This window comes from Larus michahellis, chromosome 1, assembly GCF_964199755.1.
Source record: "Larus michahellis chromosome 1, bLarMic1.1, whole genome shotgun sequence".
NCBI lineage: Eukaryota > Metazoa > Chordata > Aves > Charadriiformes > Laridae > Larus > Larus michahellis.
Genome location: NC_133896.1, coordinates 89,365,521 through 89,384,360, shown reverse-complemented (window position 1 = coordinate 89,384,360; position 18,840 = coordinate 89,365,521). Strand labels below are relative to the sequence as shown.

Genomic DNA, 18,840 nt, shown 5'->3' with positions numbered 1-18,840 from the left:
AAACCAACCCAACCCACAAGTGATGCTAAAGCAATCGCTCGCTACCAGCAGACTGATGCCCAGCCAGCCCCCGAGCAATTTTTGGATAAACTCCCACCCCAGTTTTATTGCTGAGCGTGTCGTTATATGGTATGGAATATCACTTTGGCCAGTTGGGGTCAGCTGCGCCAGCCGTGCCCCCTGCCAGGCTCTTGCCCAACACAGCCTCCTCGCTGGGCTGCACGACGAGGAACAGAAGCGGCCTTGACCCTGTGGAAGGGCTGTTCGGCAATAGCTAAAATACTAGCGTGTTACCAACACTGTTTTTGTCACCAGCCTAAAAACCAGCAGCATACAGGCTGCTGTGAAGAAAATTAACCCCATCCCAGCCAGACCCAGTACACAGTGAAAAAATTTTTATCCAATTCTTGTAATCTAATTTTACTTGCTGTCTTTGCTTCTCTGAGAATCAGAGATCCAATGAATGAAGTATAATTTTTTTTTTAAAAAAGTATTTTTTCCTGAAAATAACTTTGTTTAAATCCTGAGGATTAAAGAGCCTTATTTCTACAGAAATACTTCAGATGAAAGTATTGTACATGAAAGGCTCTTACCTTGTCTGTTGCAAAACCAGCAGCTGTTTCTGAAGTGGAGTTGCATGTGCAAGTTCTCGTACTGTTTTTGAAAAGTATTACTGAACAGGTGAGTGACAGAGCTGCTCCTAACTCTGTTCCTACTAATTTTGAGAGGAGAATAGTCTGTCATGCTTCAAATGTCAGATTTAAGCTCATCTTAAAATTTATCTTCTCTACCTTAAAAAGTAAACAGCCAGTGTACATCAAACCGTTACTTCCCTATCTGTTCACAGTTAGAGAGCTGTGTAATGCTGATTAAATTTTTAATTTAGCTACTAAATTTTTAAGACCCCAAGGTATTCAGAATGGTTGGTCTTCATAAGCTTTCCATATGGATCCACAGAAATATTCACATATATGCGTTTTGCTTAGCACAATGCAAATCGTTTGAGATCCTCTGATAATTTTGCTATATGGACGTTCATTTCCTACTTCAAAGAAAAAAAATACTGTAACGTGCAAATAATCTGACAATTTTTGCTTGTTAGTATAAGCCTTGCTGCCATCCCTGATTTTATAAACGTGCTTCAATCCATTAAATGAACACAAGTATCAACATTACTGCAAAGCAAATCTAAGAGTTAGTGGTCAGAAAGGACATTCTGGCATGACTGCATGCTGCTCCTCCCTTTATTATGCATTTCTTGTGCGGCCAGCACAACTAGCAAGTGTTCGCAAATCCTCAAGTTGCATGCCGCTGTGATCTGAAAATAAAACCCGCCTGAAGTTTCAGTATGCTCAATCCAATTTTGTCCTTTTTTTAAATGGAGCCGTAGCCTACCTACTCTGAAGTGAAGCCTTTCTTTCCAGCGTTATTTCTCCCTGGCCTGACAGCATTTTGCCCGTGTTAGGCAACCGCATCTCCTTCCCAACCACCCAGCTAAAGCTGCCAAACTTCATCCTCGTGCTGAGCCACAACCTTGGTATCTGACCACACCTCTGCTCCACTGCCGCTGTCGCTGCCCCTCTCCTTTTCTAACACAACGAAGACCGGGCTCTGAGAGCTTCTCTGTTTCCTTTGCTTTCCTTCTGTTACCCTTACTTTCATTCCACCCGTGGAGCCAGTGAAAGTTATGCTTCCAATTGCCAAGTGCAGTTTTCAACCATGCATACGGATTTTAGAAATTTAGTACTAAGATTGTGAATCTTAGTATATCAAAGACTTGCAAGTAAAGCATGATCTTACAGGCAGAAGTCTGTAAATCTATGGGAACCCAAAAGGAGTCTTGCCGTTAGATTTTTTGATTTCAGTTCAGTTTAAAAATGATGTTCATATAACTCCAGTGAGAGTAGGATCCCTTTTTTTTCCCCTGTCATTCTCACTGCATAAAGCCAGTAGTTTTCCTTTATGGAAGCTGACCTGTCTTGGACAAAAGAAATTTACGCTCATGCTGACTGCAAAATAATAAATAAAATTCCATCCTGTAAAATGTGTGGGAGTTAGCAATGACCCAAACCCCCTCCTACAGATGTCAATAGCAGAACTCCCCAAGGGGCAGAGTTAGGCAGGCATGAAAGGCTTGTGATGATTTCAAATTAAGCCTGTACTCTTCGTGCTAATAATAAATGTCAGATAATAAAATACTAATAGCCAAGGAGCAAGAAGAAGATAAGGAGCACATTTACAAAGACAATAGTTTGTGATGTTAATAGCTAAATTGTGTAAGAAGTAAAAGCTATATGTAAGTAGTTTCAAATAAAAACATTGTTCTTCAGGGGCAGTACTTTTCTTCTAAGAGAAAAAAATATCAGAACACTGGCCTTATGTCTGGGTTTGAAGGAAAAAGTGTGTATCTATACCAGTGTCTGACTACTTCTATTTGCACACACGGTGTAATCACAGTGTCCCATTCAACTGGAACACAGGTATTTATACCATCTGGAGGAAAATGGACGGAGAAGCGGGATCTCAGGAGGTCTCTAGTAGAAGTCCCCTATAAAGAGTGGTGAAGGTATGAAAACTTATCAAAAATCAGCAGAAGAGACTGGAGCAGCTGGAAAAGTTTTGTGATGTTTGATCACTGTGAGAAATTCGCTGAAGTCTTCTGGAATAACTGGCTTAACTCGTGCACCAGGGAAATAGCCTTCTGAAATGACCTTAACCTGGAAAACCACAAAGAAGCTGCTACAGCCCCTGTGTCTGATTGTAGTACACAGGAGGAGTACATAACTAGGGATGCAGCGCCATACATAGGGGTATCAGCGGAAGGACTCTAAAGGAAAAGAGTGTTTTCAGATTAGGCAGAGGAGTAGTCTAGTTGATAACGTTATAACATTGCTAGCAAAAGGACTTTGTCAGTTATAGCTAAATAATGAATTATCATTAGCAAGAATCGAACACGTGCAAACAAGCAATGAGACTGCGGGCAACAAAAAACCAACTAATTGATGAGGATCTAACACTGAACATTATGAACATTACACAAAGTAGTAACAACGCTTACTGGAACACAAGGATACTTTAAGATAGATAATGCCTGGTAAAGCTTTAAGTATGGTGGTTAGGGATGTGATGTAGTACAAGGGAATAAAGAGTAGTGACGGAAGAAAAAATCTTTTTGGATTAAAAAGTGCTTCAACAATGGAGGATAAAAGAGGTTATAACTGAGAGTTAAAAACTTATAGGATCAAATCTATTTGGATTAAGAACCTTTTAAAATTTTTTTTTAAATATTCATTCATAATTACAGAAAACCTTCGTGTCATAAATAACTCCTGAAGAACAAATGCAAATAATAATCATCATTTGCAGGAGAAGAATCTCTGGAACCACTCTGTGGCCCAGTCAATTCTTTAGATTCAGGAAAATAACATGACATTTGCATACCATGTTGTCATGCATTTTTCTTTTAACTATATATAAGACAAGTTACATTGTATCTAACATGTATCCATCCCAAGAATAGCTGAAGTTCCAAGTTCAATCCTTCACATGCTTGTGTACTCTTGTGTGCACATACAAAACCACACAACTGGAACCAAATTTGCTCTGCTGCCCATAGATGGTTATTTAGCAAAATGGTTGGATCATACAGTGGTGTAGAGCTTGCTTTATTCTTCTAGATAAGCTGAAAAACTAGCATATCAAAACAGTAGCTTTGTTTTTTTTTTTTAAATTTTCAACCTGCCTTACCATACCAGTGTCCCACCACCTTTTCCTTCTTAAACTGAATTTTCAATTGCATTTCAAATTCTAGCTTCCAGTTCTTAAATACAAAGAAACTTTATTTATTTATTACGCACTTAGCAATCCATTTGATCTTGCTTGTTTTGCAAGTAATTTTTCCCTGTGACACACGTAACTGAAAGATAAATTCAAAGTATAAAAGTTACCTGCTGACAAGAGTAATGAAAGCAGAACCATCAGCACATTCAAGGACTGTTGACCACAACTTGTCATCGTTGGCTTTCATTGGTCCATTAGAGAATTACCTGTTTGACAAGATGCAACATCACGGTTAAGCTTCTGTTTCATCTCACTTTTATTGTTCAAACTTTTACTTCCCCACAAAGCTTTGGTAAAATTAGATGGCTTCACACAATAAGAGAAAAAATAATACTTTTTTTTCTGGACTTAGAAGTGAAATAAATTCTCCTTTCTATGATTTCATTAAAATTCCTTTCTCATTTCACCATGAATATACACAACTATTTACATACCTTTCATTAACCCAGAGTAGAGATGAATCATATAAATCCTTTATTGGATTATTCACACCTCCCCTGTAATCTATGTTCAGCAAAACTGTGCTTGTTTTACTGTCATGAGAACGGGCTGTTATTTTATGCCTATAAGGACTAGAAGGATATAAACAATATAAAAAAATAAATTGGCTGCTTTGCAAGTCAATCTGTTTTACCCCATTAGAGGGTGCAGTCGTTCAGAAAGTGGGTCGAGCAACCGAGGTGGTTGGAAACATTTCAAAAAATGTTTTTTCATTAGAATCGCAGCATTTCGTGGGATTATTATTTCTTGTTTTCCTAGAAATGAGGGTGAGATGTGATGCACTTTGGCTGGCAGTCATCATGAAAAGGCTGTCCTAGTTTTTTGCAGAGCAGCCCCACAACTGGGTGAGCCCAAACGCAGCTTATATCCACCTTGATTCAACATCACCAGCTGCACGTTCTTGCAGCTCTAGCAGAGGCTCTGTCCCCATGCAAGAGTTGTCATCAACATCAGCAGGAATGCCTGGTACCCTATCCCGGTGTCACTGCTAACGCAAACTAATGCTGGACATATAAGGTCTTCAGCATCCTGAACTCACGCTGACATTAGAGAATAATAAAGACGTAATTTATTGGTTTGTACGACACCACTGGGAGCTTGGGCTCTAAACCAGAAAGCCTAGGGGGTGCTACTGAAAGCTAGTGGGGTGAGTCTAATTCTTGGGTTGTTAAGAAAATTGTTCTGAGGTGTTTATAGAAGAACAACTTGGAAAGAAGACAGGAAAATGGCAATTTATGTCAAAAATTACACTGTTCGTTTGTGACAGCTCAAGAGTAACTTGATGTGAAATACTTACAAAATCAGTGCTGTATCATATAAATCCTAGGTAGTTTACTAACAGGTGTCTACTACAATCTACTGAATCAAATTAAAATCCCAAGACAATTGTACCTGCATGGAACAAAAGGGGAGGGGGCGAAAATCAACACTATGACGAATAACCAAATTATGAGGAACGTATGTGGGTGCAGGAGGGGAGACACAGTGCTATCTAAAAAGTGTTTAGAGACTAAAGATTTCTCACTAACAAAAAATGCTGTCTCTGGCACAAGCAGATTCTCTAAGAAGTCATTTTAGCATATGTAAAACAATAGAGCAGTGTAACTTTTGTACAAGAAATCATAATAGTTTGTACTGTTATCTGCAAGGACGATTGACATCCAAACCGCTGTATTTGTAGCTTTAGAATAAGTTGGTTCTTCTAAGGGGAAAACAATTAGAAACAAAAACACCACCAGGAAAAAAAAAAGTGCAGAAAACTATGAATGCTAATTAAGAATATTTCTCTAAGCATCAATCCTGTTTGAAAAAGCCGCCACCTTTTTTCAGAACGAATAGCATATTAATTAAAACACCAAGCAGACTTAAAGTTAGAATTGCATAAAAAAGAATTATACTGAATGTAAGGCAGAGGTTAAGAACGTAGGAGTTCAATCAAGAAAAACAGATACAAAGAACAAGCTACTGTCAATATTGTTAGCAATAAAAGGAATAAGATTTTTTTCCCCGAGTAAACTAAAGCTGCAGGAATTATGATAGTGATTCATTACTAGAGGGAAATCTTGGCTTTGGTAGCAGTTAATTAAAAAGAGATCAATAAGCACTTCTGTTGTGTATCTGGGAAGAAACAGATGTTTGGTATAGCTGAGACTATTAAATATTTCCATATCAAGAATAATTTAGGATGACATTAATAAGTTGATACTAAGGTTCGTAATTTGATATTTGCAATTCTGTGTAATTTGTATCCAGTTATTTCAGAAGAGCTGGCTCGGGGACATACGTATCCTTTTTTCAGTTTGTTGGGAAACTATGGCAGCTTTCAGAGGACGTGAAGAAACCTAAGGACATTTCTAGAAGTAAATGAGATAATCCGGGTAATTACAAGCTTGTGAGTGCGATGTGGATCTACGGAAAGTTAATGGAATGGTTAATATAGAATCCAATTAATAAATAATTAAGGAGAGTAATATAATTAATGCATATCAACTGTGGGCTTACGGTAAAGTAAATTTTAGTTCTCTCAGTGCTGTTGTTGATGAAGGTAGCTTAGAAATAGTAATAATATAGTAGATTTCTGTAAAATATCTCACTTAGTAGCATGCAATTTGTCCAGGCAGTGAGAACGATGACAAAAAAAGGAAAAAAAAAAGCATATCAGTTATGGAAGACTAACTTGGACTGGAAATAAGATGCATGTTTTTTTGAAAAGTACGGTCTTGCTAGTAATTGAGTACATACAGCCTTAATCAGCACTGTATGTAGAAATCTAGAAGCTTTTCAGGGAGGGGAAGATTTATTCAGTTATGTCCAATAGAACTGGCAACAACAAAATTGGCATTTTAATCCAAGTCTTGTGATGCTTGTATTTTATTATGTGCCAGCTGGGAAGATCAGAGCGAGAGACTAGAACACTAGAGCCCCACACCAAAGGCCAGGAGAGGGACAGAATCTGTGTACATGTACACATACACACATATTTGTGATGATAGGGAAATGCTCTGATTTTATAACTACTGCTTCAGTGATCATTAAATTGAATATGACCATTTTTAAAAGGACAGAGATACAACTAACTGTTCAGTGCTCAACCATTCTGAATTTTTTTCACATGCTGCTGTTTGACTAAAGCAGTCATATTTAGCACAGTATCACGAGGATGTCTCTGAGCAATTAGAGCTCAATCAGCCGGGTGGAAGAGATGGGCAGGAGAACAGGTGGCACACTAAAAGAATGTACCTAGATTGTACGAAGTAGTTCCTAATGCTAGGCCACAGAATAAAGATGACAGAAACATGGTAATTAGCAGTGATCTAGCTGAATAACTTTTTATGATTATTATTAAAGACTGACAGGGCACTTTAAAATTAGAGAATTGCATTTGAAGGAACAAAGAAAGGTAGATTTGGTTGTAGTTTCTTTTTTTTTTTTTTTTTTTTAAATAATATTTCAGGGCCTGAAGGCTAAGAGATTGGGTTTTCTTTCTATCTAATCAACGATTAGAAGGGTGGTCTAATGCAAGAATTTTAATTTTTAATGCATAATTTTAAACTTATTTGTGGTCACTGTGGGGGGAAGGAGAATGTCCATCCTTTTCCATACCCTTTGAGATTCCTAGCCTCACACCACCTCCTCCCTTCTGCTAGCAATCACAAGTATCTCTGCAGCTACATCATGAAGTAGACTAAAGAAATGATTGAGGAATCACAGTTTTAGAGGCTTTTTTTTTTTCACTCTGTGTTACAACATGTCTACTGTGAAATAGAAGAAATGGTCCTTACTTATGTTTTTTAAGTGCTTTGCTACCTCTTCATGGAATCAGGATTATGTTAGGAATATTGCTTTCCCTTGCAGAAGATGCAACAATGAATGATTCAAAGACAGCAACATTCAAAGGAGAGGTGCTGTAATGTTATGATCAAGGAGAAGAGACATTAATATGAGACACATCAGGTGGGTGGCTTTTTGTTTCTGCCAACAAAAAGCCTGCAATTGCATTGTAAAGTCTAATCTCACCACCGCTATAGAAACTGAACTCGTTTGCCTTTAACCTCTCTCCTCACCATGGACTTTAAGTGCAGGGACCAGATATACGTATCAGATCATTACGCCAGATTTTACTTTGTACTTACGGTGACATTTTAGCTCTTACTCTGCTGCTATGTACATTGCTTTGGTTATCTTTACAGTTTTATCTAGCTGTATTTTCTTGAAGAGAATCAGTGAATCATTGGCAAGAAAAGCTGCCACGAGAAATAACCATTTCATGTGGCAAGACTTTTACGTAGAAATAATTTTCCCCTCACTTTGAAGGAAAAGAAAAGCTATGTTTAGGAGGGATGTTTGAAAAACTTTGCCCATTTTGCATTTTTTGGTTATTAGAAAGAACAAAAGGAACTAGCAAAATTATTTATTAAATACATCAGCACTGCCTCACAAACTATCTCGTTGTATAGAATAACAGAAGATAAGGCGATTCAAGAGATCATTTAACCCATCTTTCTGTCACAAGACTAAGCACATCTAAACCATTCTTAGCAGAATTTCACAGAATCTCCATCACCAGAGGGGTTTTCCAGTCTTCTCAGGCAATTCCCTTCCAGTGTTTCATTAACCTCATGGCTAGAAAGATTCTCCTATGTCTAACTTGCAGCTCCTTTGCCTTGGTTCAAGCCCATCCCATCCCCCAGCTGGAGAATGATTTACCTACAGACACATTGGTTACACCTCTCTTTGCATCAGTCTTTAATGAATACATACAAAAAGTGCTATCATATCTTCACTCAGCCTTTTCTTAGGCTAACAACTTCTTATAATCTTTCCTTAACAAACGTATTTGCTAGACCTCCAATAGCTCCTCTTAAATCTGTTTCTACACTTCATGGCAAGCTTGTGCATGTGACTTTAATGTTGTTTCGATTTCAGTTGTTTATATTTTCTTAGTGCCCAGAAGGTCCTAATAAATACCCCAATAGCTGCCAACTCTTCCAAGGTAAATAAAATTGCAGCATTACAAAAGTGCAGAGAGCCATAGAGCTTCTGTTAATAGAATCATAGAACCATAGAATGTGTTGGGTTGGAAGGGTCAAAGGTCATCTAGTCCAACCCCCCTGCAGTAAGTAGGGACTTCTTCAACTAGATCTGATTACTCAGAGCCTCATCAAGCCTGGCCTTGAATGTCTCCAGGGATGGGGCCTCCACCACCTCTCTGGGCAACCTGTTCCAGTGCCTCACCACCCTCATTGTAAAGAACTTCTTCCTAATGTCTAATTCTCATAGTTAATCAAAAGATACATAGGTATATCACTGTTATACCAAGATAGGTACATCTACATACAGACATAACTATACAGGGAAAAAAATACCACCACATGTGACATAACTGAGGATGACTCCCTCTTTTCACACTAATGTCCAGCAGGTCTTCCAATCTTAGTGAGTACCGATGACCTGGCCCTGGGAAATCATGCCACAGCGGCAGTTGCAGTGATGGGTTTCCCTCCACTTCCTTCCTCCATTCTCTTAGAACATAGATATCTTTCGCAGTTATGATCAAATGATACCTAGAAAAGCTTTGATTTCCATAATGTCTTATTTTCCAGTCTCCTAGAAAATACCCTCACTAACCTCAGACACATATTAGGTTTGCTGCACTTCTTACATGGTTGGGACAAGGAGTATCATCAGCAGGGAAATGGCGTCCCCTCAACCTGTTTGCTCATCTGAAGACAACAGACAACACTGTCTGCATTGTGGCAGCAGTAAGGGGATGAATAATGCAGCCAAGACAATCCGAGTGGTCGAGAAAGCTGTTTAAAATTAGATGGGAAGGAGAAGGCTGTGATCGAAACCTAACTTCCAGTCCAGCTCTGTTCGCTTCTCATGTTAAAATAGGCTTAAAAACGCATGTAGTATGAGTTCATGAATGCTATTACAATGAAATTATAGTCTATTACAAAGGCAGCAATGTAACTGGCATGAACAAAAACCTGATTATTAAGAAAACATGTGGTTTCACACTGCAATAACCTCAAGTAAATGTTTATGAAAAACAGACACTAGTTTTCAGTTGACAGTTGTCTTACTTGAAACAATTGAAACAACCTATGAAAAGGAACTGCTGGTAGAAAACCTTTTGGACTATCGTGCAGCATTAACATTACTTGGTGTCTCTTCCCTAAATTCATCTTACTACACATATGCTTGAAGTTAAGCACGGGTGAGACTCCACATAACTGCAGATAAAGCATTGCGGTTAGGGTTTTAGAATTGCTAAAGATGAGCAAACTTATATTAACTCTAACTTGGTCACGGAATTCTTCCCCCTTATTTTATAAATTTTAAAATTGAAAATATAAACTACTACTTTGTTTTATTTCACTCCCCCCCACACACACCATGTTTATTATTTCCCCCAGCTATTCTAGAAACAGTTACGAAGAGACAACATGCATGAGTGATAAAAAACAAACCTGTCAGGTACAGCCTGAAGACCATCTTGTGAGCTTCAAGCAGTCTACAGCTGTTATTAATAGGACAAGGCCAAGAAACCTGTACCTGCTACAACTGCCAACTGTGAAAGCCGCTGATTCATCTGCTGCCTCTTTTACCCCCTTCCCTTTTCACCAACACGTTTAGTCAGCCATTGTGACTTGTCCTACATCTACATCCTGAGACAAGCATCATACGCACCCACATTGGAAATGGATTTTGGCAGTTCCTACCCTGACTGTGCAGTACATTGCACAGCAGCATCTGATAAAGAAGTTAAAGGATTCCTTTACTACAAGAGAGTTAATTTTTGAGAATCAGTCGTACATTCAGACCTTTTAATCACAAAATTTAACTGATGAGAAACTTCCCTAAAATAGCACAAAATCTTTATTGACAACCAAACTGCTCGCTGTGTCCCTAAAAAAACTAAAGATATTCAAGATATTACTATAATGTAGCTGTAGTGGAAATAAACTTTAGCTACCCAATTTCTTGGTGCTATTCATTACGTATTTGCATTTGGTAGGTTTTATTTCCTGGATTTATTGCTGATGAAGGTCAGAACATTTTTGATTGTTCTCTGTCCTACAACTGGCCCTTCACTGTATACATTAGATCTCATTTTGGGGAAAAACACCTAAATTACTTTGGGGAGACAGTTAGCTCTGTAAAAAATAACAGCTGCAGTTGTGATGACTTACTGACATTGATAACTAACTTCAGATACAAGTTAGTAGCAACTTTCTCACTTCTCATAAGCAAAATTCCTTCTGCAGCTGAGAGCTGCAACCTTTCCTAATGCTCTGAACACCACCTAGTTTTGTTAAGAGACTGAAATATTCATATATTCTCATTTGCATGCACTGCATCAGTATGAGTGTAGGCAGCTGACAAAGATCTGTTGTAGTCATCCAGAATCCTTATTTTTAATGACCTAAACTCAGTTCAGATGTATACCTGGATGATTGAGTCAAACAAGGCAGCTGACCCATTTTGTGCAACCAACTTCTAAGATTAGCCAGCTGTGTGAGCTGAAACGAGTGCTGCACTAATGAATTAATAAATAAATCTAGTAAAATGCAATGATCAAGTCTGGTCTGTTCATGGAACAAAGTAATCTGAAACAACTGAATTTTGACTCCGAAATTATGAATGCTCTTGGTCTCCCATGAGGCAGAACCGATAAGGAAACATACAGAGTTTTGTAATAATTTTCTAAGAGAGCTTGAGAGCAGGACAGGATTAATTTTAAAGTGATTACAAATCTCTAGTGTTAATCAAGTTATCATTTCAGCTTTTAAGAAATGTAAAGCTCTTCTCTAGGGAAACTTCAGCTTACGTTTCTGAGCTACTTTCAGTACAGAACCAGAGCAAATGGACTTTAATTTAAAATATTACAATTTCCAAGACTTTAATAATGTAAATTCTACTAGTTTATTGGAAACAGTTTGTCCATGTAATTTTAAAAATATTATTGAGAAATAAAAGAAGTTATGAAGGTAAGATTAGAGGTTTTATAACAGGCATGTTTTAAAAATCTCCCAAATCTAATATACAAATATCGCTCATCTCTATGTTACAGCATAGCTCTAAAACCTGAGAATATGTGTATCTATAAACATGGCAGTAAACATGGATAGTGTATTTTTATTATCCATTTGAGAAAACAGTAATATATCGACAATTTATCTAGTGAAAAATAAGTGCAAGTATTTTTGGTCTCACCAATATGTTGTCAGCTGTATATAGGCAGAAATTAACTACCTATAGTCTCTATGGGAACACTTCTGTTACATTTTCCTTTCAAAATAGCCTCTTCTGAAAAATAAACCTTCCTGTGAAGTCTGTTGACATATAAATTTCATTTCATTCTCACGTTCTTCAACATTGTTAATCATTATCTGTAGCTAAACAGATTGGTTTCTAAACTTCCAGGTTTGTAATACAGTTTCAAAAATTATTTTGCTCAAAAGTGAAAAAATATGAGGAGGAAGTTAAGCAAAAGTTAAAGTGGACTCAGAAAAAAGGATTAATTTAAACATGTCAAATTCAAAGGAATTCAGAATTCTCTGGAATACTTTTTTCCTCTTTCCATAACTTCAGAAAGGATATTTCCCTTTACAAGTATGAATTATTACTCCATTCCCTTAGAATCTAATTGAACATTCCAAGCCCCTGTATGGGTACCAAGTTGTACTTTAACTCTGGCTAACCACTAGGCATCAATCTTTGCAAAGTTATTACCTTAAGCATGTTCTGTCTTACAGCAGTAGAGCTAGTGCTTTCTAAAAAGCTCTGAAACGGTTTTCTGGCCAGCAAGTATTGAAATGATAATGTGTTTCTGCTCAAAAATGTCACTACGCTATTTAACACATTTTAAAATCAGGACACATTCCAATGGGAAAACCAGTTAATTTTGCTGGCAGAGATACCCCAGTCAGAAAAGGGCGCAACCCCTGATGAACGTAGCAGTGCTGGAAGACGCCGCCAGTTGTGGTCAAACTAGCAAAAATACTTTTTTTTCCCACATGAGGATCATTTTACTAGGCCAACACAATGTGTAGCTTATCTGACATAGATGGGTCTGCACTACAAGTATTTTGGCAGCATCATTTCAACATTTCTAATGAAAACAGCTCAATGTGCACTGCAAGTCAGCTCTAAACGTGAACTGAAAGCACACTAACTGTCTAGTGCAGACCTACGTGTAGGCTCATCTAGCCTGTGAAGAAATATAGGTTGCTTCCAGTATTTAAGTTGGCCCATCTAGAACCAGCTCAGCTGTCTTTATGCTATGGCGTAGTGTTGATATACTCTTAGTGCTGGCAGCAACGAGGCTTATGAGAAATACAATGGCCCGGGCAGTCACCTGGGGTGAACCGGCAAAATTCTGCGCTTAATCTACTGCGCCTGTTTCTGTGTGGGTGGCGGTGGTGTTTCTGGGATGGGTTGGCTCTTGTATGAATTTGTTCAAAGGGCAACACTTTTTCACTTTTGAAATCTGAAGCTAGCTGCCAGTGTTCCCTTAAGAGGCAAACAACTCTTTAGATTCCAGGAGACATTTTGGTCAAATCTTGTTCGCTCTCTCATTAAAGATAACGACGAAAAACACCCAGCAAAGTGAACTGAGAAAGAACAGGCCTTCCTCCTTAAAACATCTGCGATGGCGTATTCAAATGTTTCATATACTGAAATGTTTCTCAGTAACATCACGAATTAAGGCTGTTCTTAAAGCAGACCGGAACAGGATAAGGAGCTGCCACTGCACCAGCTAAGGAAAAAGGAAAACGTGTGGGAGCCTTGAACCAACAAATGTTGGAGAGAAAAACTGTATGGTAGAAGATGGGAGTAACTTCCTTTCACCTGTTCTTTTGCCTCATTCCTGTTAAACACACCAGCCTCACACTGCAACAGAAAATGCCGTTTTTCACTGCTATACACTTAAAGAATACATTAAAAAGATGGTTTTAAGAGCAGTACATGCCTGCGCTACTGCAACTATCCTAGCTTATAAGCATTCTAGTTAAAAAACCTAAATTTTGGAGTCCCAAGAACACTGAATTGTTAACATGAACTTCATTTTGAAAATTACAAGGCAGCAGAACCAAGGAAAATGCAGTGAATCCTCTGTCCTCTCCTCTTAGGGAGAAATACTTGCAGGACAAAAGAAAGGACAATTTTTAGTAGTCAGAACAGCAGGTGTGGAGGTTGCCAAGCAGAAAGAAAAGAGGCACGCAGAGCAACAGCAAAGTGGCTTTCAACAATTCTTCTTTTTTTTTTTTTTCTTTTTTTTTTTTTTCTTTCTTAGCATGCATTTTTGTAACTGAAAAGCCAAGTAAAACAAAGCTGTGCTGCTGGTGGTGACATCACAGGCCCAAACCTTTGTTTCGCATCCTTTGTTTCACAGGATGTAAAAACCGCTTATTTTACGTCTTGCTTGGGGTTTCTGCAGATTTTTTGCTGCGCACAGAGGTAGGTGCGAGAGAAGCTACTTGAAAAGACTTGTATAGAATTCCACCAAAATCCTATTTCTTGCCCTCACAGGGATCAAGCATTGAACACCCCCTCCCCACTGAACCCAGTGGGCTTGAGCAAAAATACAGGAACGTACCAGAAGCATTAACTGCAGACTGAAACCACAATTCTTTTAGAAGTGGCTTCCTTTGTTTAATATTTATTTGTATATGCTCAGTGGGCAGGCATACACCAGACACACAGAGCATGCTCCTTAGCGTTCCAAGTACTACAATAGTTCCCGTGAAACTCAGTCATGAGCCACCGACATCAACGCTGTACTTTGCTCCATACAACCACGTCCCTAAGAAATGGCTTCTACCCGAAACACTTGCCATTTATACATCTATAATTACAATTCGTGTGGAAGAGATGCTGCAAAGGGGCTCTGAAAGCCTCATGTATAGGCAGGGAAGGAGTGAAGCTCATGCCCGAAAGAGGTTCTGGCACGGTATTCTGGGTCATTCCAGCGCAAAGCTGGCACTGAGTGCATGTGACCTATATGTACGCCTCTCTCTGCAGAGTTACTAGAAGAGTTCACTTGGTTGAAAAATTCCAATATTGATAGGGATTAGTTTTACATTTTTAAACGGTGAAGCTTAAAGGCAAAATCAAATGCCTCAAGAATAAAACTGCACTACATGCCAGTATGAAGCCTGATGAATATACCTAGTTTCAATCATGGGGCTAAGTCCCACTGGATTCAGCTGGGTGCAAAATTATGTCACTTCTGAAACAAGGTTTTGCTGTTAACTGTACTTGAAACACAATTTCACCTTTAGTTGGTGCATGTGCAACTCTGGCAGGAAGTCGATGGGCTCACACCGTATATTGGAGACCGTAGAACGATTCCCCCACATCCCAATCAACAGTAAATGACCCTGAACACAAGCTCATGACTACAAAGCAACTGACTGAGGAACTCCTGCCCTTGGGGCCGTGTCAGCCTCTGAGCTGGCAATTGGGCTCTACGGTGGGAAAACAAGTATTCCGAAAAAACAATTTGCCCGTCTTTCTGTGAGCCAGTATTATGTTTCTAGTTTCAGCATCCTTCTAAATTAACAGTAAGCACCTTACAACTTGCAGATGAAAAGTACACTGTCATGCATAAAATAAGCATGACACAGCCACATATTTTTATTCACTTCAATTGGTTTATGCTATGTAAATTTCCTGTACGTACAGAAGCGTATTTACTTCCGCACCTTGTGCAAAGCAACTTTACCACAGTGTTTTGCTTAGCTCCTTAGCTAACTTTTAATTAAGTTTCAGGGTAAAATACCAGCTTTACCGAGGACAGTGGGAGCTTTGCCTTGAAGCCAACAGAATCAGCGTTTTACATCAGATACTCATCAGATACATCAGTATTAACAAAACGCTACTTGTCTTCCAGTTGCAGTACCCAATAGTTCCACTTGACAGAACTTTCTGAAATGGTTCCTCTGACAGTGACATTCATGCCCTGTTTACCTTATAGACCAGTATATAGAAAATCATCAACAGAACATATCAAGTCTGAATAATTCTTATTCAGGGAAGAAAGTATGGTATTCTTCAAATATGTCACAGAGCAAAGATATTACTAGTGAGCAATATTGCAGTCATGCAGTCCATTTCTTCTCCCAGGTGTTTTAGAGTATAAACAAATGAAAAAAAGACAAGTGGAGAGGTGGTAGGATTTCTCTTTTACAGAAAAGAAGACGATGCACAGAGCAGTTACAGTTAGAAAGGAAGAATACAGCAGATTTAAAAACTGCGTATCAAGTTTCTAGGTCTAATGCCTTAAACAGGAAACACTAATTAAAAACACCATGCTCCTGTGATCTTTAAATGTTTTTCATAAAGTCTACATACAAAAGAGAGCATGGCTAGGTAATTCTGCTGTACCCTATGTAGTAATGGTTAACTTTGAAGCCATCATAAGGCACAGTGATGCTTTCCGTACTAGCAAGTTGGAAAGTGGCAGTCAGAAGTCTAACTTACAGCTTTCTGACAGGAACCAGATGCCAGCCACTGTATCTTTGAGATACTCCTACAAAGTCTTTGACCCAAAGAACTTAAAAGAGAATTATTTAAACTGTGTATAATTAAATAACACACCTCAATTTATTGAAAGACTGTGATGAAAGGGTACAGGGATACCAATATCACCTTAAACCATCCTTGCAGAAAACAAGCTTAGGTATCTTTGAAGGGTCATACTTAACCTCCACGTACAGAGATAGTGAGGAACAGGACACAACTTGGGCATGTTAAAGAAGCGAAATAAGAATGTAGAGTTTTAAATCACACAGATGATTTAAAAAATGAGATGCTTTGTTTCTGGAAATTCTGGCCGAATAACTGCATTTCCTCTCTGCAGTAATACCACGTCGTATGCATTACCTCATCAAAGTCTATGTAAAGAATCCCTTATTGTCACAGGAAAGAGTTTCTCACAGTCTGGTCCAAATGACCCATTCTTTTGGGTATTTTAGCTATATGAAATTAGTTACATTTGTTAAGTGACAATTTTATTATCCTATAACACGGATAGTTTTAGCTAATTTGCTTGAACGGGGAACACAGAAAACTTATTGTAAAACCTGATCATAAAAGCTATGACAAAAAAAAGCTGGTGCTACAGCATCTAAGGTGTGGGGGGGAACAATATGTACACAAATTTTATGAGCAGAGTATTATTTTAATCCTAGTATCTCAATGCATTTTCAAGGTCTGATCCCAAATATCGTATATATTGTAACAAAAATTTTTTGACCCTCTTGTCTAATAAAAATACAATCCTTTTGCCAGCCACCACAGATACTCATTCTGCAGTGATTATCTTTTCACTAACAATAAGGCCTTTGATGCTCACTATGTAATATATTTATCAGTATGGATGAAGTCATATACTGCAGACCATCAATTGTCTCTTGGGACAGTAAATTACATCCAAAATATACCGAATCATGAAATCCTTAGAACTCAAATGTAGCTGAACTGAATCTAGTGGAGTTGGTGAAGAACAGAGGGATTTTTTATATTTAGGATTAACCCACTTCAGCTACACGTTCCAAACCTGAATTCCAGCCTTCCCCCAAATAAAGAGGTCTGATATGGAGAAAGAAGGATTGAAATCTGCCTTCCTTATTTTACCTGGAATGACAACTCACAAAGACATCTCTGGAAAACTCTGTGGGAAAGATAGCTAATATTTCAAGAGGCAAAGGAGGGGATGAGATAGAAACTAAGTGACAGCGTAGCTGATAATGGGGTTGTCCAAGTAAGGAAATCCAGATACAGAAGTGACTTCTCCCCTCCTGTATAACCTTATTCTATTCTTCCTCACCTTCTACCCCCTTCAGCTGCTTAAATAATGATTTAGGGCCTCCAGACAAAATGATGGGAATAGGAATGACCAGATGACTCCTGAAGAATCCTTCCCATTCTTAAATTTTATTCTGCTTTCTAGTTGCCTCTAAAATCCTCCTCTATCTCCCCATTATCTCTAAAATTCACTGACATATGATCTTTTCTAGCCAAAAATCAATGTCAGCAGTCCATTCCTCAGCTTCTTTGGTAATCAGCTGTCTCCACTATTAACCATACTGCTTTGCTTTGTGGTATTCGAGCAAAGGTCATATAATTCTCCTTGTTGTCTTATTTTCTCTCCTCAGAAAAATCTTTAACTTGGTTAACCTCCTGGCTCCTGAATCCTCATGTTTTAATTCCTAGATTTCAATATCAGTTAAAAGAGTAAGCATAGACTGTAGCGTATTTTAGTGTAATTTCTGTCATATAATTACCATCTAGGATTACTGTCCCATTCGAGCACCACAACAAAGCTAAAGGAGGCTTTTCAGCCTCTTCCAAGGGCTTTTGAATAGCCAGTGCATCAGCTGTCGTACTGTAGGTCTTAAACGTAATCAAACAAACTTTTAAATAAGTTGCCAAGAACTTTTGCTATAAGAAAATAGTCTAGATTTGTAGTTATAGCAAACTGTAGCAAATAAACACAGCCCTCCTAAGAAGGCTTAGCCAATCCAAGATCTTTCATGCAAAGATACAATTTATTGTTATTCAGCATCTTATCCATCCTGCACTAATACAATGGAAAAATTTTAATTGTGCTGGTCACAATACTGAAAAATTTTTAAGCTTTGAAATCTTACTGATTGCAGGAAATCATCTGCCCAAAGAATGGTTTACTTGGTTTTCAAAAGCCAGAATAATACCTTATTCCATTTGCATGAATTTTGAGGGTTTCTTCTGCCTCTTCTTTGCAGTGAGACACTGTTAACCTCATCCTAAATGTGTATTCATGACAGATTGAAACATAGCAGAAGTGAAACTCTAGACTAATCACTGGAACTAAAAGAGAGTGTGTTTTTTTGTTTGGTTTGGGTTTGGTTGGGTTTTTTTCCTTCCAGGTAGTGTTACACCTTGGTTCAACTGCTAGAACTTTAGTTTAATCATCCTAGTTTTCTGCTTACTGACCAGGCTAGTAGC

At 38.2% G+C, this 18,840-nt stretch overlaps 1 protein-coding gene across 12 annotated transcripts in view; it reads right to left on the bottom strand.

The window, feature by feature from the left end:
- SHISAL1 (shisa like 1) overlaps positions 1 to 18,840 on the bottom strand; it is a 198,603-nt gene that overhangs the window by 41,803 nt on the left and 137,960 nt on the right. For all 12 annotated transcript variants that reach the window (XM_074590771.1, XM_074590779.1, XM_074590763.1 and 9 more), the window contains one exon: positions 3,948 to 4,046. In XM_074590771.1, the coding sequence (XP_074446872.1) occupies positions 3,948 to 4,014 (67 nt within the window). In that variant the 5' untranslated portion in view covers positions 4,015 to 4,046. The remainder of the gene's footprint in view (positions 1 to 3,947; positions 4,047 to 18,840) is intronic.